This window comes from Astyanax mexicanus, chromosome 4 (assembly GCF_023375975.1).
Source record: "Astyanax mexicanus isolate ESR-SI-001 chromosome 4, AstMex3_surface, whole genome shotgun sequence".
NCBI lineage: Eukaryota > Metazoa > Chordata > Actinopteri > Characiformes > Acestrorhamphidae > Astyanax > Astyanax mexicanus.
This window is the reverse complement of record NC_064411.1, coordinates 39,809,985-39,832,015: the sequence shown is the minus strand read 5'-3', so window position 1 is coordinate 39,832,015 and position 22,031 is coordinate 39,809,985. Positions and strand designations below refer to the sequence as shown.

Below are 22,031 nucleotides of genomic sequence, written 5' to 3'. Positions count from 1 at the left end.
GTTTATCTGATGGGGTCAGGTTTTGATGGTCTTCCAGCAGGACTTGGTTGATTGTTATTAGAAGCATCATCTTTTTCCTGGATCTTTTGGAATCTAGTGAGATCATAAATTTTAGTTTGAGAAGAAAACAAAGAACTCAGGCCTCCTGCATTGGGTCGCTTTTCTTTTTGTGTAGACAATTCTAGCAAGATGGCGCTGGTCACGATCATTACCACTCACTGCACTGTCCACTGCAGGTAGTGATACCTTATATGATGTATTCCTCACACACACTTTCCTCCGCACAAAGCCAAGTCGTAATTAGGTGGCATGACTCGACACCAGGTTTCACACAGCAGTAGAGCTGATTGTATCTGTATCAGACTCTCATTGATTCCTCTGCTGACACAAACCTCACTGACCGCATTCAGTCTGACGACAGTCTACACGACTCTTACAGTGAGTCACATTCAGTCAGAATGTGCTCTTCTACCACAGTGCTAAAGATTCAGCAACTCAGCTGGACTCTCACCACAATTTTTGAGTATGTTTCGGTAAATTACAGCTGCCTTTTAATTCTTATGAACAGTCCATGATGAATAGTCCAATGGAAATGCTTCAAAACTTATGTCACGTTGACTGTATAAAAATGGTTCATTTATTCAACCTACAATCAAATAAACTAAGTTTATTTAACTCAAATAAATAAACATCAATGATCTTTGGGTGCCTATGGCCCTGTCTTTATTTGGTACCTACAGTTTTGTTTCATCTGTACTTTCTATTACTTACATTTTTTTAAATAACCTTGTTACTTCTATTTTTATCTGGCTTGTTTTCATTCTGGGTTCTTATCAAAAAAAGCGTATTCAGAAAAAATCTCTCCCTCTGGATAGAGTGAATTTTATTGGTCGGCTGAGAAGCAATTAAACAACATATACAATTCGGAATACCTATTGTTTTTTATGCGTTTGTCACACTCCAGCAAGCACACAGCAGACATATGTAGCTTAGTTTGATGAAGATGATGCATGGCAGAAACTCAAGAGATCTCAAGAGAAATGTCCCAACTAATCTTCTTTAATATATTTGCATTGTTCTTAAATGCATTTAATTTTAATGGGCATATATTCTGGTGAAATTAAAGGTAGCCTATAATGGCACGACCTAAGCTTTTGTCCTTAATGGCTAAATTATTTCTCTTTACAGTACTTTTACTTTTATATTTCAAGTATTTTTGAAACCATTTCTTTTACACTTTTACTTGAGTTGATACTTCAACTTCTACAAAAGTATTTTTAAACCCTTATATCTATTCTTCTACCTGATTAATAAATGCAAATACTATTGACACCTATTAGTCACAAGATCTGCCTGATGTTCCAGAGATGTTCTGAACCAGTTGACTAACCATCACAAACTGGATTTTGTCAAAGTGAATTCTTTTGATTAGATCCTTAGATCCTTTTTACTTATACCAACACACACCCAGAACTTCAATACTTGACTCTCCACTTGCTGCTTGATATGCACTATCCAAGATTCCACCCAGATTCTTTGTGCTATTCTCATCACCTGTCAGTGGTTTTAATGTTATGGCTGACCATTTTATTTGCATATTTGTATTTGCAAGCCTGAAAAAGAGCCTACAGTGTTAATTGCTTGGGCAAAGCCTAATTAGGTTGATTAGGGTGGAGCTGTGTGTGTGTGTGTGTGTAGGGAGGAGGGTAAATAGAGTAAAGATTAAAGAAGAGACAGATTTACCTCATAAAACCTCACACACTTATCCTTCCTTCACAGCACTGAGCATTCTTTCAGCTCATTTTCTCCCCTTTTTCTTACACAAACGTCTATGGGAACACGTTCAGGTAAGTCTTTTTACATGGTGTTATTATCACACACATTATTATTATTATTATTATTATTATTATTATTATTATTATTAATGCAAATTAAACGTTAATTTTAATCATTTTAAAGTTCATGTGCTTCTCTGCTGTGTGTCTGTGTGTGTCTGAATCAATGTTTACTGATAAACTGGCAGTTCAGCGTCGTGTCCCACTTTTCCCAAGTGTTCAATCAATTCAGATAAAGATAAAAACAAAACAAAACAAAAAAAACGCTGAATTGCTGAGTCTCTCTCTCTCTCTCTCTCTCTCTCTCTCTCTCTCTCTCTCTCTCTCTCACACACACACACACACACACACTTACATGTTTTGTTTTCGGTAAATATCGCGAGTAAACCGCAGTATTTGTATTTGCAACCGCAGAATTCGTTTAGTTTATTAATTTAAAACAAATCCCGCCTGTTTTCTGTATTTTTCTTCTCGTATTTTCAACGTTTAACGCTGTTTAGTCGTCTGAGGTAAATCAATTTGCTTCCCGCCCGTTTTCCCACTAGTCCCGCCCCTCTACGGGTACGATTGGCTGTAGTATGTCGCTTTCTGCGCTCTGATTGGCTGGTGTTAACCAGTCTGGCTTGACAGCGCAAAACAGGCTTCCAGCGCTATCAACATCTGAGGGGAAACAGGTGTGTTTACATTTCTCTATTTCTCACACAACAATTTATACATTTACACTGTTTATAACTCGCTAAAACTTCCCAGAATTATTAAAAAAATGTAGATATACAGCTCTGGAAAAAATAAGAGACCACTTCAGTTTCTGAATCAGTTTCTCTGATTTTGCTATTTATAAGTATATGTTTGAGTAAAATGAACATTGTTGTTTTATTCTATAAACTACAGACAACATTTTTCGTAAATTCCAATTAAAATATTGTCATTTAGAGCATTTATTTTCAGAAAATGAGAAATTGCTAAAATAAAAAAAAGATGCAGAGCTTTCAGTTCTCAAATAATGCAAAGAAAACAAATTCATATTTATAACGTTTTAAGAATTCAGAAATCAATATTTTGTGTAATAACCCTCGTTCTCCTCCACCAATTTTACACACTGCTTTTGGATAATTTTATGCCACTCCTGGTGCAAAAAATCAAGCAGTTTAGCTTGGTTTGATGGCTTGTGATCATCCATCTTCCTCTTGATTATATTTCAGAGGTTTTCAGTTTGGTAAAACCAAAGAAACTCATCATTTTTAAGTGGTTTCTTATTTTTTCCAGAGCTGTATAATTGACACATTTTCTGTTAGATCTATATTAATGTAAAAATGAATACTTTATTATTTTTTTAATCTAAAATGAATAAGCTTCAAAATGATTTTTTTTCAAAATGCTGTTTTAACTGAAGCTATTCATTGAAATTGATGTCTAAAAACAGGCTACCCTTACACTGCTTAAATAATTTAATATTGTTCCAACATATAAAAACCTTTTCTTTAGCTCAGCTTAACATTGAATTAAGTCTTAGTTTGTGCAGTGAAGAGAGTAATTAGCAATCTGACAGGTGAAGTGCAGTTATAAAGTAATTTCTCAAATAAGAAAATAAAAAAAGTTTGTCTGGGTCATACAATCCTGCTACTGGACAACTAAAGAATATAAGACTTTTAACCAGTAGTTTATCGTGTTTAGCATCCACCATCTGTAATAATTGGATTGTGGTGAGAACCACCTGAATGGCAGCAGATTTTTTTTTTTTTAACGGCTGCTAAATAATGGGATTATTATAAAACAAATGATTAAAGATCTGTATTTTTGTATGGGCGATCATGTGCTATGTGCATGTTCCCATGTTTTACCTTATTAGTGTGGTTCTCCATCCAGTCTTCATCCTGGACTTCCACTGTCCTGAGGTGAACTGGAAGTATTAGCAAAGCATCCAGAACCTCTCCAGTGCTTCTCCGTGGCCAAAACTGCGAACTAGTAGTGTAAACATCATAAAATACTTATTACAGTATATTATTTCAACACAGTATGCAGCTCATTGTGTTAATGGAGTGCAGAACAAGCTCTGTACTGTACAAACACCCCCTGCGACTGCAGACAGTTTACACACTGAATGACTAAACACAGATCAGAGCTTGTTTACTGGAATGCTGGAACTTTCTGCAGGCTGTAAACATTTACCTGATTTTGGTAACTGCTGCGTCAGAGCCCTTATTCTAATGACATTTTGTAATCAACTTCTAATTTTAGACTTCCTCTCAAATTATGGCATGTTGTTGACACTCTCGTCTCTGTTCATTTGTGTCAGAGGCCTGCATGCTTGCTCAAGAGCCTTTAAGAACGTAGCACTTGAGGCTGTCATGCAAAAATCATTACAGGAGAAGAAAAATCCTTCTTGACTTTCAATGGGAGTCAGTATAAAAAAAGATTTTATTCCAAGTTATCATCCGCCAGATTCAAATTATGTAAAAAGTGAAAAATAGACCAATGGACATACAAGGTTTTTGCATGATTGAGGGGTTGATTTTTTTAAACTCCATTGATATTTGTCATTCGTGCAGAGACTTAATAATACATAATTGTAACTAGCAAGTAATACTGAGCAAAACTTGGCACACAAAAGGAACACAAAATGATTTTTGTGCATGTACTTATAGTTATGGCTAACTTAAAAAAAAGAACGAAATCTTTCCTTTGCATGCTGCTAAATCTTTGCGTTTACCTTCGTCGTATATAACCAAGTATTTTTGATAGATACTGAAAGATCAGATATAAAACTTAGAGGTCATTATATAACAACAAATACTCTGTAAAAAAGTTTTTCAAATATTAGGTAAAATCTGAAAAAATATGATACAGATAATGGGCTTTAAATTGTCCACTTGTTACTTCGCACTAGTTGCTGATGTCTACAAAGTCTAAATCTGTCTTTTTTAGAACCTCAGAAATTGTTTAGAGCTCTAGAAATAGTAATCATACCCATGATACACTCTACAACAACGGAATAATACCAGAATAATCACACAATTTATCACAACAACAATGCCTTAATGTCACCCACCCTTATCCCACCGCTAAGTGGTCAAACGGAGGATGATTAATTTTTTCCGTGCTTGTGGGGTGGTAAGGAAAAAACTCCCCCTCCTTTTCTCAGTGCTGAGCTGGACATTGTCCCCAGATGGCAGGGCTGGGATTGGCAGGATTACAAGCGTTGGGGCACTAGATCCCCAGTCCATGACATAAAGCAAGTTTGGGGGGCAGGGGGGTAACAAACCGCATGCTGGACACGTGCAGAGCTGAAGCCCCCCCGGCTCAACATGGTCAACACACACACACATGGACATTACGCGACTGACTCAACCATTGTGGATTAACTTTCCCAGAACAATGGCCATTTCCCCCACTTATCTGTTTGCACACGTACACACACACACACACACACACACCAAAGGAAAGCTTGCTCCCCCCATCCTACCACCAGACCATACCACACCACACACACCCCTTCCATCACAACAAGCCTGAGGCTACCACCTCCAGCCCGCCTGCGTTAGTGCCTCTTCCTGGGCTAATATGTGGTTAGTTGGCCTCATGAAAAGGAGAGGCTGTTAACATTGAGGCCTTGAGTTAGAGCCGGACGTAACTGATAAAATCAATATGACTTTATTCCCAACTGTATCGCAGCCGAAGAAGGTGTATTAATCCCAGGCCTGGAGAAACAATGTCCTCAAGGATATTTTGGTCATTTTCAAACTTAAACACCTTTGATTCAATTTAAGGTTTAGTAATTGTGTGTCATCAAATTGTGTTGGATGTCAAGAAACTTACTTATTTGAGTCCTTATTGGACCAGAACTTAATGATTCTTAATGAGTCCTGCCACAGTTGTATCATTTTGTGGGCAGAACATTCAGTTTCAAGAACTTTAACATCATGTTATACTATCCTTGCAATGGTATAGAACTTTAATATAATTCACAGGACCTGTAAAAAGTGGTTCTTAAACTGTGATATATGTAGCACTGGTGATACACACTGCATCAAAAGGATGGTACAACAGGTGATCTTAGAAACAACAAAAAATACAAAAATATCAATGATTTAACTAAGTTTCAGCTTGTGGAATGCCACAATTTCCAATAGTTTCTGCAGTTTTCTTTTAGGGTTTAGGGAGACACCATGTAGACACTGTATTTCACTCATTACACTACACCCCTGTTTCTAAAGTTTCTCTAAAGTTTCAAGCTTTCTGATATGTGTCAGTACGAATGTACTGGATCAGTGGGATATAAAGCCCCCTCAGCATTGAGCTGTTAAGCAGTGGAATGAACTTATGATGTTTTCTGATCAAATCCTTAGAGCAATGCTCCAAAATTGCTATGTCTTTCCTGGACAGTAGAGACAAAAGCTGTTTTTTTATTTCAACAAAAGCAGGATAAATTCTTTTAGTCCATGTAGTGAATTTTCCAGCACCATGTTGAGAAGAATCACAGATCCTCAAACGCAGCTCCATTAAGGTTTTGCCTTGAGATAATGCTGAGTTGTAAATGTGTTTGGAAAGGGAGGAGTGTGTGGTCTGTCTGGGAGTGTTGGGAACTGTTTGGTCGGGGAGGGGGAGGCTATTAAACATAAATGCAAATAATCCAGTTCAGATATTTGAGTGCCAAGAATAATAATGGGTCATGAAGGGCAGATGAGATTTGGCTCACTCTAGATGCCCAGAGGCAGTTGTGTGTCAGTGAGGGGTTGAAACAGAAAAAAACTGTATTCCTTGGAAGTGATCTTAGCTTGTGTGAGCTTTAAATGTCTCAATATTTTACCTACTTCATTCTGCTGTTGATCTATAGTAAAAGCTTAGCAGTGTGGCCTCATTCTGTGTGGTTTTCTACAGTGGGAAGGTTTATGTTAGTGTCCATACTTTCAGAAAAAAAATCATTGTCCCTGTCAGGGTGCTATCCCTCAAGGGTGTATCTCTGGTACCTTTAGTTAAGGGACATACAATCATGTGCAGTTGTTTTTCCTACTAATACAAGAACACAGTTAAACCTAAAAGAGTCACATTGTACATTTGAGGGGAAGTTTGTACCGCTTGTACCTTGGTAACCGAAGCTGTACCTGCACTTGCGCATTCTTTTACAGTCTTTTGACCAGCGTCTCTCACCTGTATTAAGGGCTCACAGCAGAAGCCCAGCAGTGGGCTTGATTGTAGCCCTCTGGAAAAACTAACAAAGCTGCTGGAAGTCCTTCTGTCCCTTTTGTTTGGCTCCTTTCTTCCCTTACAGGCATACAGGCCACATTAAACTCCACTACTACAGAAGCCCCAATTTGAATTTGACTTCAGAGCCAGAAAAAGACCCCTCCCTAACCCCCCCAAGCCCAATCTTCAGCCTACTCTTTCCTTGTGTCTTTGCTTTATGGTGTGGGCAGCCCCAAAAGAGAGACGGAGAGAGTACACCACGATGGTGGTAAGAGTTGGTTACGATGGCCGTGGCAATAGGGGCAAACTCCAGGCCTCGCCAGATTGTTCCCAGCTTCTGGTCCCTCGAGACGCGACCGCACAGCAATTTCCAAAGGAAGCGCTCGTTTTTCGCTCGAAACGTTCAGAGACCTTTGTTGTTGTTTCTCTCTCTGTGGCTTGTTATTGAGTCAGGGCCTTCTTTGGTGCCTGGCTGTGCTGCAGAAGGCCCAGCTGGAGGCCAGATTTCGGGCCTCGCCGTGGGCCGGCAGTTGGGTCTAGCTAGGCAGGGGGAAGAGACAGACCTTTGGGGAGAAGGAGGGGGGGGGGTCTGTCTTTGGGTCATCCGCTGCCAGGAAGTAGTAGGCAGCAGCAGCAAGTGATGTGGTTAGATCTTTGTCACCAGTACGATTTTGTTGGGTGGGTGACGGGTCGTGTTGGGGGGGGGGTCCAGTGTATCTCAGTGTAACTGTTGTAGCTCAGTTCTTTTATCATCTTAAATGTAAGCAAAATACACTGAGTTTAAGTCGTTCCAAGACAACCTAGAGATCTTGTTTTTTGTTTTCTTCTTCTTTATTACTCCTCCTCATTATTCCTCCTTCCTCCTCTCCCACACACACTTATGTCACTGTGTGTGGTGTAGCAATAGATAGAAGAGGGGGAATAGGGGATTTCCAGGCTTTTTTTTTTTTTCGTTTTTTTTTTTTTAAACACTTATTGCTATGGGAGAATCTTATTGCGGCGAGCGGCGCGAGACCGTGGCAGACCACTAGAGATTGACTACGTCTGCCGCTTGCACTTTACCCTGCTTTTTTGATGCTTTCATCTTCATCCGTGGGCATGACAGAAACCCACAGGCAGATGAACAAAGCTGGGTTTTATTTAACCATGCTGATAATTATAACTGATATAAAATACTCGTTATAGGGAGTATTCAAAGCAGAGCCGTGCTATATGTAAATCATAGTGCGTGTCATATCTAGCCCACATTGAGTCCAGAACCCCTAAAAATAAAAGTAAAAAGTATGTCTATTTTAGTTGTTGTTCATTTTTTATCAGTTAAGTTTGTGTTGAAGTGTTAATTTGGTTTGGATTTTTAAACCATTGAATGTATACTGCAAATATATATTTAGGTATATTTAAATATATCTATATAATAGTAGAATGTTTGTGCACCATGCAGTTTTATTACCTTCTTATTTGCTAACTCTAAATCTGTAGATGGATTTTATAATATTGATAACAATAGCAAAAAGTTATATTGATTAAAAATAATACAGATTCCTAGAGATAGTTTAACCTGAAACAAAAAAGTCTCATCTTAGATATAATTCTAGGATCATCTCTATAATATTGATAACAGTAGCAAAAATTATATTGATTGAAAAAAAAAACAGATTACTAGAGTTAGTTTTAACTAAATCAGTTATTTATTAAGCCACGTATGTTGCACTTTTTCATTTCTTTTTCTTTTCACTTTTTTAAACTTTCTGAGGTATGTTGAAAGCCAAACATTGCTTTATCCATGTGCCTTTACTGTGTTGTAGCCAGGGTTGTCACAATGAATCGATTTAACTCAATTTAAAGCAATTAAATTCATTTGAAAAACTCAATGTTTTCATATTGTTTTAATACTTGCCTAAAAAAGATTAATTGATGGGAAAATACTCCCTTAAAATCTCCAAATCAGCTCCACCACAACTGACAATCTAAACGGGTGCAGAAGACAAGATCTCAGAAGATCAGCGGAGGCCAGCAGATCAGAGAAGACCTCCAGCAGTTAGTGGCGCCCTCTACAGTCTGTGCAGAGCCTAGGGTCCAAGAGGGGGAAAGGGAGAGGATTGAAAAAGATCGGAGAGGAGAGCGTGGGGAGTAGCAGAAGGAGAAGGAGGAGGAGGAGGTGTGAGGACAAACGCGGTCATCAATCTGCAGTCCTGCTCTTAGTAAACAGCAACAGGTTATTGAGTCACTGCTGCAGGATGTCCTTCCTTCACAGGAAGAGAGTCAGAGGAAAGGGGATCAACACCACCCCCCAATCCGACCAAGCGACTCCCCTCCCCTCTCCAAACAAGACCATATCTCTGTCCAATCTAACCTAACTTTATCTGATATAGTGATTGGCGCCTGTTAGTTCTCCTCTTTTGGTTTCAATGGGAGTGGGTTGAGTGGGGGTCTATGGGGACATGAATGGGGATAAAAGGGTCCAAGCACATTTTAGGAAACTGCATAAAAACATAGACTGAGACTGCATAGATTGAATTTGTCCGTGTGAAAGACAGAAAGAGAAAAGAGACAGAGAGAGAGAGAAAGAGAGATCATGTCACAGAAATAACTGAAGCAGAGGAGAGTAATTGTAATTGCAAGAGTGATTGCAGGAGTAATTTCCTTGAGGAGGGTGGAGACAGCTAGAGAGAGACACACACAGAGAGAGAGAGGAGGGATAAGGGGAGGGGCCTTCAACTGCCTTCAACAAGACACACGCTCAGGCAGTCAGTCAAACTCGAGACGCTCACAGAACACACTCACCATCTGGACTAGTGGTGGGACAGGAGAGGGAGAGAGAGAGAGAGAGAGAGAGAGAGAGAGAGTGGGATATAGAGGGGCGATCTGCACCTGTCCCACATACACACACAGAGGCGAGGGAGAGATCAGACGGCTCTATGTGTGGCTGGAACCAAAGTCTGTCGGTGAGTGAGAACTTACACAGTGCCTCTGCTGTTTTGTCTTGCTTTGATTTAGCTTGTGTTTTACTTTTTTTGTCTCCTTTGGGAAGAAGTTCTTTAAAAAAAAAAAAGAGTGATACTGTTTTTTATATTGGTCTTTTTGTTTTGGCTGGTTGTACTGGGTTGTTGTTCTATGTGATGGTTTGGTCACTTGAGTGTTAAGTTGTTAATTTAGTTGAAAGTCACAAAAGTAGAAATGTCACAAAATTGAATGCGTCTACAGGATTTTAACGTGGAAGCCACTTTTTTAAATTTCTACATTTTGTGTTTGTGTTTTAAATAGCAATTTATAAAATGACTTTTTTTGTTTTATTGAATTTAAACCAGAATTTTTAAAACCATAGTTTTAATTTTAAAATCTTTAAAAAAATAATATTTTTGTTTTTTTGTTTAATTAGTTTGTTAGAAATAATTTTATATGCTTTTGAAAAGTGGAGTAAAAAGTCTTTTTGCTAAGAAAATGGAAAAAATCAGAATTAACTTAAAATTATTTAAAATTAAAATGTAACAAATGTAACATCTAAAAAAAGTTTATATGTAAGTTTCTATAAAAGTATATATATTTAAATTTGTTTTGTTTTAAATTTTAACTTTTTAATATGTTAAAAAGCATTCTGTAATTTTGTAATTTGTTCAGATAATTCCTAAATCAAATTCCTATTTTTTCTCTCCTAATTTTGTGTTTGAATTTTGAAGTCTTTTCTGATTCAGCGTTAAGCATTACTGGTTTTACGGTTGCCCAGTTTGCTCATGTTCAGTTTCTCAGTTTCAGTATTAGTTTGGATCTTGCAGCTGTACACAGCAAATTAAAGGCCAGCTTGCACTTTTTTTAAAAATCATTTAACGCATATAACTGGAACAGTTTGTAGAAATTGTAGAAATTTACAATAGATTTATCAATTTACAAATAAATGCATTAAATGAGCACTTATCAAATTCGGACAGTTCTAATTGGGGATTCGTTTTTCAGATGAAAAAAAAGAAAAAGTTTAAAAGTTATTTGTAATATGAAAGCAAATAATAAATATTTGTATTATTATTTTTTTTTAGTATTTTCTATTAATATTGCCAAAAGTTTCTATAGTGGATTGAAACAGTGGTCTTAATGCTCCTGGGTCTGTGCTTGGACAGTTTGTGTTCGGACTATTTGTGAGACAGTCCTGGGTAGGAAGCGTTTGAAGATTGTTTGCGCTGCTGTGGCCCTCCTATGGAAAAGTTGTGTTTCTTTTCCTTTTGTTCTCACACACACACACACACACACAACAAGGTTATTCTCTGGGTTTACACTGTCCGTTGCTCTACAACTCTGATTCCAATTTTAGCTCCATTCAGATACAGACGGCACTTCCTTCCTCCGCTATTCCATGTTTGCGACTTTTCTTTCCAGAAGGAGAAGGAGGGGGGATTGGCAATAGAGATAGGAAAGGATGGAGAGATTGTGGGAAAGAGAGGGTGAAGATGTGGAGATGGACGGAGGGAGTGGTGGAGATGTGCTTCTCGACCTCACTTTCTCACTAAAGACAAGGGGTTTTAGATTGTGGTTGGATTATTTGAGTGCGCCGTTAGTTTAAGAGTACTATGGAAGGCTAGAACTGAGCGTGGGGGCGTCCAGAGGCTGATCTCAGTGTGATTTTTATTTTTCTAGTTAACTAGAAATGGCATTGGTTTCCATTTCATTAGGCATCTGTTTACTAATGAATAATAGATTAATTAACTTTTCCTATGAGTGCAATTTCTTACGAGTTTCCAGTTCATTTGACCAGAGTGCTTGATTAAGTTCTATTCTAATTAATTTCCGTTTTGCGACGGTTTGTGAAAGATCTGCTTTCAGCTTTACTGATATACAGAAATGCTGAGTTACATTACTTTGCCAATTTCTCTATAATAACATACAGTAAGAATCAATAGTTTAAAGCTACAAGAAATTATCTTCACTAACACCTTTTCTCATTTTTAGGCCGCCTCTCAGCATAGCTCTGTCATGTTGACCACTGAGGAGGCTCCCCACACCGCTGACCAGGTGGACGCAAAGATGAACGTAGAGGACGCCGACATGTCCAAGTGGACGGAGGCCGAGTTTGAAGAGAAATGCACCTACATAGTGAAGGACCACACGTGGGAAAACCCACAAGACAAGCCAGAGCTTACAAGGGCCCAGGCTTCACTCCCCCGGAACCTGGCCTTCAGACACTCATCAGACTCCAAAGAGGTACACCAAGCTCCCTCCTTCTTTCCTGCTCTTTCACACACAGACACACACACTCTCTGTGGTGTGACTCAATGCTGGCTCACACACTCGTAGACTGAGGAACTCATGGCCTGCAGGATGGTGTTTGGGTTTGCGGCATTGGATTCATGCGTGATACTGTATATACCATCTGCTTGTAAAAATCCTCCATGAGTGAGTGTGCCTATTGTTAATGCGATAGCCGATGGGCAGATTAACAAAAGCAGACTTAAAGAAAGGAAACGGTTGGCATCTTAAGAGATCATCATTACCTGCTCATCATTATCTGCTCTTTGTTTGGGAACTTTTTGTGACAGTTGAAGCAATAGCAAAAACTGGTACAAAGTGTAATGTAAAATGTAAAAATTCAGGTCTTAAAAAGTTACCGATCTTTAGATAAGAGCCTTTCTCTTGAGTAAGTGACTAGTAAGAGCGAGACTGTCTGACTAAGAGAGCAAGACAAAGAGTGATTTGTGTTTATGACATCTCCGTAAACCACTCCTTATGGCTAATGACGCCATAATTAATCTTCTTTATCTCCTACACTGTCAAAAACAAGAACTTACATTGGTCTAAAAAATTAGAACTCCTTGTTTCCTTTCACAAACCCCTTACACAAGTTATTTGTGTTTGCCAAGCACAGGCAGCACAAGTTGAAAAGGAAAAAGGGAAACGTGTGCTTTCCATCTATCACATCTATTCACATCAAACACCCTGTTATCTGAGACAGACAGTGATGTCTGTGGAGGTGAGCAAACGTCCCCTTGATTCTCCGGGGATGGGCCTTTAAACCGCTCCCAGGATCAGTGCAATAGATTTTCTCATCACTCAGCTCTCTTTTTTTCTTTTTGTCTTATCACTGAAGTTGGGGATCAAAAACAAAGAAACCTGAGAGGAGATTAAATTATTAGCTGATGAAAACTCTAAGCGTTTCTGAATGGTTAACAATGTACAGAGAGAAAGACAGAGAGAAGGAAAGAGAAAGAGAGAGAAAAGATAAAAGACAATGTGGAAGTGAGTGCAGAAGGCCTTGCGCTAAGCTAGGAAGTAAGGGTAAATCTTGGTTAATGAGTTATCAAAAAAGACGCCTAATCTCCAAAACGAGACGCCGCTCTGTTGTAGGTTTGGAAGGCGGAGAGCAGGGGAGGGGGATTTCCGACATCTTTATCCAGACAACTGTTTGTGTTTTTGGGGGGTACGCTGGAAGAAATGTAATCGTGGTGGTTGGGTGGTGGGGGGGAGAAGAAGAAGAAGAAGAGGAAGAAGAAGAGAGCGGATCTTGGCCGAGGAGATTAGATTGAAGTTCACTTGCTGTAATCCAACAGCCCAGACAGTGGTGTTCCTCTCCACCTTCGGGTCTTTTCTTCTTTCTTTCTTTTTTTTTTTGATGCTGTTTACCTCAAAGGAAGAAGCGTGCTGTAATCGTAGGTGTGGATTTGTGCTTTGAGGCCTGTAGTGGCGTTTGATGTGGTGGGGTGGGCAGCTTGGTAATGAGGGTAAGAGGGATGGTCCAGGTGCTTAATGAGAGGTGAGACGGGGCAAACGGTGGCATCTCTTTCTCTCAGATGTGGATGTGACCTTGTATTGGATGTGACTCCTGACTCTAAAAAAAAAGCCGTGGGGTAGGGACCTTAGGATGTTTAAGGAATTTCTTTTTTTTTTTTTCAATTTATTTATACAGAGATTTTTCATACACAATGAAAAACAGTAACTAGGGTCACTTACCTGGCCTTGCGAGAACATACTTCTGTCTTTATTGCACTCTGTCAGTCACTTTCACTCTGTTACTCTTTTCTCGCTGTCATTCTTTCTCATAAATGCCTTGTAAACCTGCCTGTAAATCACCCTACCTACCACTGCCTAATGACATGATGGAACGTTTTGCTGAGGGTTATGAAGTTGCAGGATTACAGCTTGACATAACAAGCCCTTTTTCCCCCCTTCTAGGTAATCGGTGTAGTGAGCCGAGAGTACATCCCCAAAGGCACTCGCTTCGGCCCTCTAGTGGGAGAGAAGTACACCGCAGAGAATGTCCCCAAAGATGCCAACAGGAAGTACTTCTGGAGGGTGAGTTTATCGCTTATTTTCTTTCAGAAGCTTCACTTTCAGTAAAGGGGTGCAACACTGAGTAAAATGAAAAGAGAAAAAAAAAGAAAAGAAACAGCAGGTCACGTCCTGTTCCATTGACTTACTTCCTGCGTGACATCATGGACGCTATCAGAGCATGCTTTAAGTAGAAAAAAAAAGAAAGAAAGAAAAAGCGCTGAGTAAGCGTCTGGTGTGTTGGGAACCACAGAGCTTGCGTCGGCGCTCGGCTGATAGAGAGTGAACGTTTTTGTTTCATCTTCCGTGATCTTGTTTTGACTGTGCACTGTTCCTGAATGTCGAAAGAGGTGCTGAATGACTCTGCAACTTGAAAGCTCCACATCAGGCTTGCTCCTGACCTGTGGGGAGGTCACATCATCAGTCAGTCAGGTGGCTTTTTGCTCAAGACCCGCTGGTTTTTGTGCTGACTGTAGATCTCGGTATGGTGCGGAAAGCTTTACCAAGCTGCCAGTAAGGCCTGTGCAGCTTTAGCTTTCTCTTCCCCTGCTTGTGGCTTTCAGCTGTTTGCAGTCTGCAGCTTTCGTCATGGGAAAGTGCTAAGTCACTCCAGTCACAAGCCTACCATGAAAAATGTTGCAGGCTATTTTGGTTTAATTGTTAAGGGATTCACAAAATTCTTTAAAATCATCCAGTAGCAACGATAACCAACCAACTTAATCACCAACTGGAGAGCTGGAAAGTTTCAGCTCCTGCTAATCAGTTGCTTTGTATTCAGGTTATTAGTTGATGATTTTTTTAGACTTTTGGGGGCAGGAGTTGCGGGGTGTCTATCTTTGTCACACCGTTTTAGAATTCCCCAACAGACAATTATAGGTGCTCTTTACCTGCTTAAGGCCACAGTTTGGTATTTGCACTCTTCTACTATACCAGAGAGGGGGAGGTTGTGGGACAGTACAGTAAAACATGTACAAAACAGCGGAAGAGGAGTGAGTAGTTGAGCTAGTGTCATAGAACAGAGGGAAGCCTTACACAGAGCTAGATGACGTCACAGATGCGTTCCTGGAAATGGACAGGTTAGTGTAAACAAGACTCGCTAACCTTAAGAACTAGCCCAAAACAAAAAAAAAAGTCTGTTCCACTTTATAACTTTGAAAGTCTGTATGTGAGTGTGTGTGTGTAAGAGAGAGAGAGAGAGTAATGGAGAGAAGACATGCAATTCAATACGAGAGTGTGAGTATTGGTGGGGGCGTGCAAGCTGAGTCAACGGCGTGGCTTTATAAGAGACTGTACGCTTTAGCATCTCCCACTTGTCTGTCTGTCAGTCTCAAGGGCAGGCACTGAGAACCACAACGAGGAACTAAGTGAGTGGAGATAGGCTAAGGCAACGTCAGGATTCAGAGTGCCTTTCTTTTCCCAGAATGCAGAGCTGTGTGTGGTTTTCAAGACAACCTTTGGCACCAAATCGCTAAAATTGACGCCTTTTTCTGTTGCCAGATTTACACAGAAGGCGAGTTCCATCACTTTGTGGATGGCCTGGACGAGGAGAGGAGCAACTGGATGCGCTATGTGAACCCAGCCCATTCACAGGAGGAGCAGAACCTGGCAGCCTGCCAGAACGGCATGAACATCTACTTCTACACAGTGAAGGCGATTCCAGCTGACCAAGAGCTGCTGGTGTGGTACTGCTCCGACTTCGCCCAGCGACTGCACTACCCTCTTTCGGGAGATCTCATGATGCAAAAGCTCAGTAAGTAGAAAGAAAAAAAAAACATCTTACAAAGTTACAAAGTCAAAAGTTTAATTATGAGGCAGAAGATTAAACCTTTTATTAGATCAGATAGCATTAAAATAAGTAATCTCAAAATGAGCCTGAACCTGTTACTCAAGGGAATTAAATGAAGGACATTTAATTTGAACTATTTGTTCAATAGCATATAATAATGCTGGCAGGGTGTGTATTGTGAGGGTGGTTGTCAAGCAGCAGGTAGTTGTTTTCTTGGCCATTCGTTCCTTCAGATAAAGTCAGGGGGAAGTGTGCTGTCTTCACTACAAGGCCAGAGTCTGTTATTATCATGCCAACAGAACATGCTCTTCTCCCTTTCATCGGAAGATCAGGATTCCTTGCGCCACTCCAATCGCTTGTGTTTTTGTCTCTCTCTACGTAATGTATCTGTTCAGACATAGTAATGTTTGAACCTAATTACATAGCAGGGGGAGGTGCAATGCCACAGTCATCTGCACTTAAAGACACTCTTTCAACATGAAAGCTTGCTCTACACGCTCAATCTGTTATTGCTCAACCAGTAATAAAAGTCTCAAAGTGAAACCCTTTGTGTTGTAAGAGACAGAAAAAAGAGAGAGAGTGTGTGTGTGTGTGTAAGAGTGAGTGAGCAAGCGAGTGATTGAGAGAAACACACACACACAGAGGAGGAAGGAGACAATACTCAGGTGTGGCGGGAACAGAGCAGTCTTAGTGTCTCCGCTCCCTTAAGCCATGCGCATGCCCTCAGGCTACATTGGATGCTGTTGCCTGGCCCCCTGCGCTCCACAGGCAGGTATTCACACAAATGTTAGTCTATAATTAGGCCTGCTGACCCACAGCTGACACCCAAGCTTCTACCTGCTACCTGAGAGAGTGGGATCAGCCCTCCTTCGCTATCTGTCGTTCTCTCTCAAACCATCAAACCAGAGCTAGTCATAGCACAAACAGCCTTATAGCCAATGCACCAAATGACTCAGTATAATGGAATGGGCCGAGATGACTGGCAGGGCCTCCCACATGGGACTGATTTAGAAAAGCTTAGGCAGGCTAAGTGCATGGTTCACTGGACCTCTTTTGCTTTCGGAAGAGGTAAAAATGATGCTTTATCCAAGCTGACTTTTCTAAAGAAAAAGGTTTTGTAACCGCTCTCAGGTGCGCACACACTTATACTTATACACATATAAGATATGTCTGGGGAGGCGTGGATAGCTCTTTGGCACAACTCCTTAATTTATTTGGCACTTTAAAAGAGGCCTACAGAGAATGAACGAGGGAAAAGGGGGGGGGAACGCTCCATTGACTACTTGAACTTCCTGGCGGCAGGGCCGCGCTGACAGATTGATATCTGTGAGATCGCTGGCTGTTTGTTTTGCACAAGCTCTCTGGGACTGGTGCTATCTCTGGAAGGGAATTGGGGGTGATACAGATAACTTCTAACTGTGTTTACATGTTGCTGCTGGTGCAGAGGGATGGGGAAAGAATGATAGGGAGATTTTTAGGAGGATACTTTTCTTGCTAGCCACAAACACATACACTTGAGCCCAGAGAGAGACTCAAGCCAGGTCACCGGAAAGGAGGCAGGAAGTGATTTTGATTATTTACATCTTCTTTGAAAGTTTCTTCTTTCATGAGGAGAGGCACAAAAAGGGAGATTAGAGAAAACCATGTGAAACGTAAAATTGACCTCTTCAAGACCTCATCTTTTTTAATCATGCAAGTGGCAACAGCGTGGACTGTTAGTAGTGGTTTAGAATGAGCCTCAAAACTGCAGGACATGATTATTTGCTCTTAAAAGATTTGTCTGATGTGTATTAGTAAGTCTGCATGGTACACCTAGTTCTAAAATGCTAGCCTTAAACAAGGCTTTAAACTGCCCCTCCTTCACGAGAAGGTAATCAAAGTGTATTATTTGGTAAGGGTGTTAAGAGAATTGCATCCAAGTTCACTTACTTTTAAACTTTCCTGGAGGAGTGTTCCGTGAATGGAGTTAGGGGCTTTGTGGATGCCTATTAGTAGGAAACTTTCAATCATGTGCTGCCACATCCATTAGATATTATCAGTGCTCGAAGCAGAATCCACCCCACTCCACCACCCGGACCAGGATCTGCTGTCATGCCTCACATCCTGTCTGCAGACCTTAGCTCAGGACAATCTGTCAAACTGTCGCCCCTAATTGAACCACTAGGCTGCTTTGTGTTCTGAACCTCCTCGGTTTGAGAAGATCTATGTGCTGTGCAACAATGGATCTCCTGTAGCAAGAAGTCAATGGTCTGGGGAGGAGCCCATTAGTATCTCATCTGAGTTCACAGAGAATGGGGCAAGCCCATTTTATAAGATTGCAGGGCCAAAGCATGGTGAAGAGAGCTGTAGAACTCAGAAAATTAAAACTGTTGTAGAATATTTAATTTATTGTGCCGTTGTACTGTGTTCACAGAACAAAGTCTGGTGGAAGCGAAGCAGCAAGCATCTGAAGAAATGCCAGTGGTGAAGAGAGAATACACTGTTTCAGAGATCCTGAAAGACACATGGAAGGTACCTGCTAGGCCCCTGCCCACACGGCCTCACTGTCAATACAGCCCTGACCGACCCATCTACCCCCGTGTCATCTATCCCATTCGTCCACAACCTCATCACATCAGAGAAGAATTCTTGAAGGCAAGCACAGCTATCTGCTTTGCCACTCGCTCACCTGGACAATCCTCATCCACCCCCAGCCCACCAGCACGCAGCAGCCCAGAGTCCAGTCCCCAGAGCAGTCCTGCACCACGGGATCCTAGAGACTTACCTGCCCTCCCCTACAGTGCTAGCTTGGGCCACTACCCAGGCTTCTCCCCTCCTACTCCTATCTCCTCCTTCTACCCCAATCCACATTACATTCTGAGCCACTACTCTATGAATGGGGCTCCTCCAGTGGGGAGTGTGTTCCCCCGCATGTACCCTTTCATCAATGGCCTACTGCCTCCTCACATGCCCCACCCTTCAGCCATGCTTCCTCCTGAGGGAGGCCGGAATTTGCTTTTGCCGCCACCATACAGGGACCTGTTGATCCCACCCCCCAAGAGTGCCTTCCCTCAAGCAACAACCCCGAAGGACAAACCCCTGCATGGGCATGGACACCCTCATGTCCCTGCTAGTGGATCCCCCACGGCTGGCTGTGCAGCCTCCCCTGACCAGCAGCCTGCCAACCCTACCTCAGCCCAACCAAGCGCTGGACGTCTGGAGGATGAGGAAATCCGTCTCAGCAAGATGAAGCGAGGCCCAGCAGGCTACAAGACCCTGCCATACCCTCTGAAAAAGCAGAATGGCAAAATCAAGTACGAGTGCAATGTATGCAGCAAGACCTTTGGACAACTTTCCAACCTCAAGGTAAGAGTCACTCTGCTGCTCCCCCTCTTTCCCTTCTTTTTCAATCCTCTCAATATATACATGCCTCATGCTATGAATGGTACTCTGTATCTAACTTCCCCCCTTCCCCCAACTGTCTTCTCAGGTGCACCTGCGTGTCCACAGTGGTGAACGTCCTTTCAAGTGTCAGACATGCAATAAAGGCTTTACCCAGCTGGCCCACCTGCAGAAGCATTACCTGGTCCACACAGGAGAGAAGCCCCATGAGTGCCAGGTGAGATTGGTCTCCACTCATTACTCTACTCAACACCTCTGAACCTGTGAAGGTTTTTTTTTAAATACTAAAGGCATTTGTTCTGTTTCCATAGGTGTGTCACAAGCGTTTCAGTAGCACAAGTAACTTGAAGACCCACCTGCGACTACACTCAGGTGAAAAGCCCTACCAGTGCAAGCTTTGCCCAGCAAAGTTCACACAGTTTGTTCACCTCAAGCTGCACAAACGGCTGCATACACGAGAGCGCCCCCACAAGTGCCCGCACTGTCACCGCAACTACATCCACCTCTGCAGCCTTCGCCTTCACCTTAAGGGATACTGCCTGGCTGCCATGCCATCTCCCTGCTGCAGCCTAGATGAGCTCAATCGCATTAATGAGGAGATTGAGCGCTTCGACATCAGTGACCACGCTGACCGATTGGAGGAGATCGAAGGCGTAGATGTGGAGAGGCTGGTGGAGAAGCAGATCCTTAGTCTGCTCTTCAGCCGGGAAATGGACCTCAAGTCATCGTACCACAAAGGCAGTGATCTTCTTGGCCCACATCTTTCCAGTTCCTACGGCCTGTACGAGCCAAGCAGCGAGACATCGGTCATTAAACTCCTGCCCGTCAAGGTGAAACAAGAGACTGTGGAGGCGATGGAGCCTTAGCCCCATCTCTAGCACACAGCCACTAAAAGACACGCTGTCCATCAGCTCCAGCTCCCTGGGTCTGAGCGGTGGACAGCCACAGGTGTACAAAATCCTTTTCAAAAGGAGCCAGGCTCAGGCCTTTGTCTTCAGGGACTTCTTGTACTCAGGGCTAAGAGGCACTGTTGCAGACTGCTAGCGGTCCAATGTGTCCTACACTTACTTTAGAGACAATCATCTACTCTTAAATTCATAGTAATATTATTGTTGTTATTGATGTTTCTAATTGTTAATCTTTAATAATATTTGGTTCAGTTTAGTATGCAATCTCCTTAATTTATTGTCCGATTTGTTTTCCTTTAAAAACAAAAAATGTTTACAATGACTTGGTAATCATTGCAATTGGATGTTATGTATATTTTCTTTTGTCTTTTTTGTCATTCTTTTGTACATAGTTTCTTGCAGCCTGCATTAGCTGTTTAATTTGTTTGGCTTCTGATTGTGATAATGTCAAACAAAAATAAGGAGCTCACCTTAATTCAGGGTTTTAATTTCTTATATGCAGGCTGGTATTTAAAAAACAAAACAAAGGTAGCTCTTTTTGTGGAAGGCTTTGATGGAATTTTGAATATGCCACAATCACATTGTTTCAAATGTCGGGGGGCAGCAGGGCAAGGTTGCTTTTAGATGACTTTCCCCACAGGCCTTTCTTTAATCTCTGTCGAGCACTCCTCTGTATAAAAAGGGCATTTTATAATTTTTCAACAAGTTACCTCAAATTATGAGTGTGTGTGTGTGTATATAGTTCTATTTGTGTGTTCTGAAGGAAGTCAGAGGCATATATGATATTTATTGCTTTTCTACTTGAAGAAGAAACCAAATGTCCTGGAGTGCAGCTCTCCACGTGGTCCAAATGAACAGGGGTCTGCTCGCATGTAGCACACTGGCTATAAAGCTGAGAGTACGTCTCTACTCACTCACTAATATTTTTGGAGCAATACTGATACCAAAAGGGGGAGGGGATTGGGGATAAACAAGGAATGCGGAGCTAGTTACCAAAGTTCACTTACTTAAAGAGCAATGCGTGTCTATGAAGTGTTAGTTGCTCTTTAGCTGTTGTCTGTTCTGTAGAGGTTTTTTTGTTTTGTTATTGTTTGCCCCTTTTGCGCTCATGGATGGCACAAACCAAAGCGCCTTGGTCTTTATATGCACTGGTTCTTCCTCATCTTCCTCATTTGTCTTGTATCTGTACTTTTTTTTTTATTTCTTTTCAGACCAGGTTTTGTTAAGTCCAGCTATTAAGATGATCTATTTTCTGAAGGCAACAAGACGTGCCGTAAAGCAGTAGCATCTCCGAACTTCTTTTTCTATCTCTTTCCTGAACTATGACCAAAGTCTTCCCCACATCTTCAGCTTTAAACAAACAAACAAAAAAAGACAAAAAGAAACTAATCTGTCTCTGTTTACATACTGGTTTACATAGTTATTTAAGTACAACTTGTTCAAATGTAAATTATGATATAAATGTTCACTGACCTAATGAAACTGTGTGTGTCCTTTCTTGTCTTCGTCATATTGTTATTATTATTATTATTAAAAAAAAAAATACACATACACACACTTTCAACAGTTTAATATTAATTTGGGGAACATTCAATTAATTCAAGGAACAATCAAGTCAATTGATCATATCTAAACGAAGTCAAATTCATGTAAAAGCTTCTATCCACATAAAGATCGAAGTCCAGC

At 41.1% G+C, this 22,031-nt stretch overlaps 1 protein-coding gene across 2 annotated transcripts; it reads left to right on the top strand.

The window, feature by feature from the left end:
• Nucleotides 1–1,755: 1,755 nt before the first annotated feature.
• On the top strand, nucleotides 1,756–21,827 carry prdm1a (PR domain containing 1a, with ZNF domain). 2 transcript variants are annotated; one of them, XM_049478745.1, is made up of 7 exons: nucleotides 1,756–1,847; nucleotides 11,958–12,209; nucleotides 14,175–14,294; nucleotides 15,768–16,020; nucleotides 18,470–19,401; nucleotides 19,526–19,654; nucleotides 19,749–21,827. In XM_049478745.1, exons 2-7 carry the CDS (start codon nucleotides 11,982–11,984, stop codon nucleotides 20,301–20,303), a joined length of 2,217 nt encoding a protein of 738 aa, XP_049334702.1. In that variant the 5' UTR covers nucleotides 1,756–1,847; nucleotides 11,958–11,981; the 3' UTR covers nucleotides 20,304–21,827. The 2 variants fall into 2 exon arrangements, with proteins under 2 accessions (XP_049334702.1, XP_022534812.1); XM_022679091.2 differs by lacking the exon at nucleotides 1,756–1,847 and adding an exon at nucleotides 9,749–9,964.
• Nucleotides 21,828–22,031: the final 204 nt, after the last annotated feature.

Excerpts from the sequence above, each read along its gene's own strand:
- prdm1a (XM_022679091.2), top strand. The coding sequence starts at position 9,938 with ATGTGTGGCTGGAACCAAAGTCTGTCG. Across the intron at positions 9,965-11,957 it reads GCTGGAACCAAAGTCTGTCG|GCCGCCTCTCAGCATAGCTC; the intron begins GTGAGTGAGAAC and ends TCTCATTTTTAG. Across the intron at positions 19,655-19,748 it reads AGAAGCCCCATGAGTGCCAG|GTGTGTCACAAGCGTTTCAG; the intron begins GTGAGATTGGTC and ends CTGTTTCCATAG.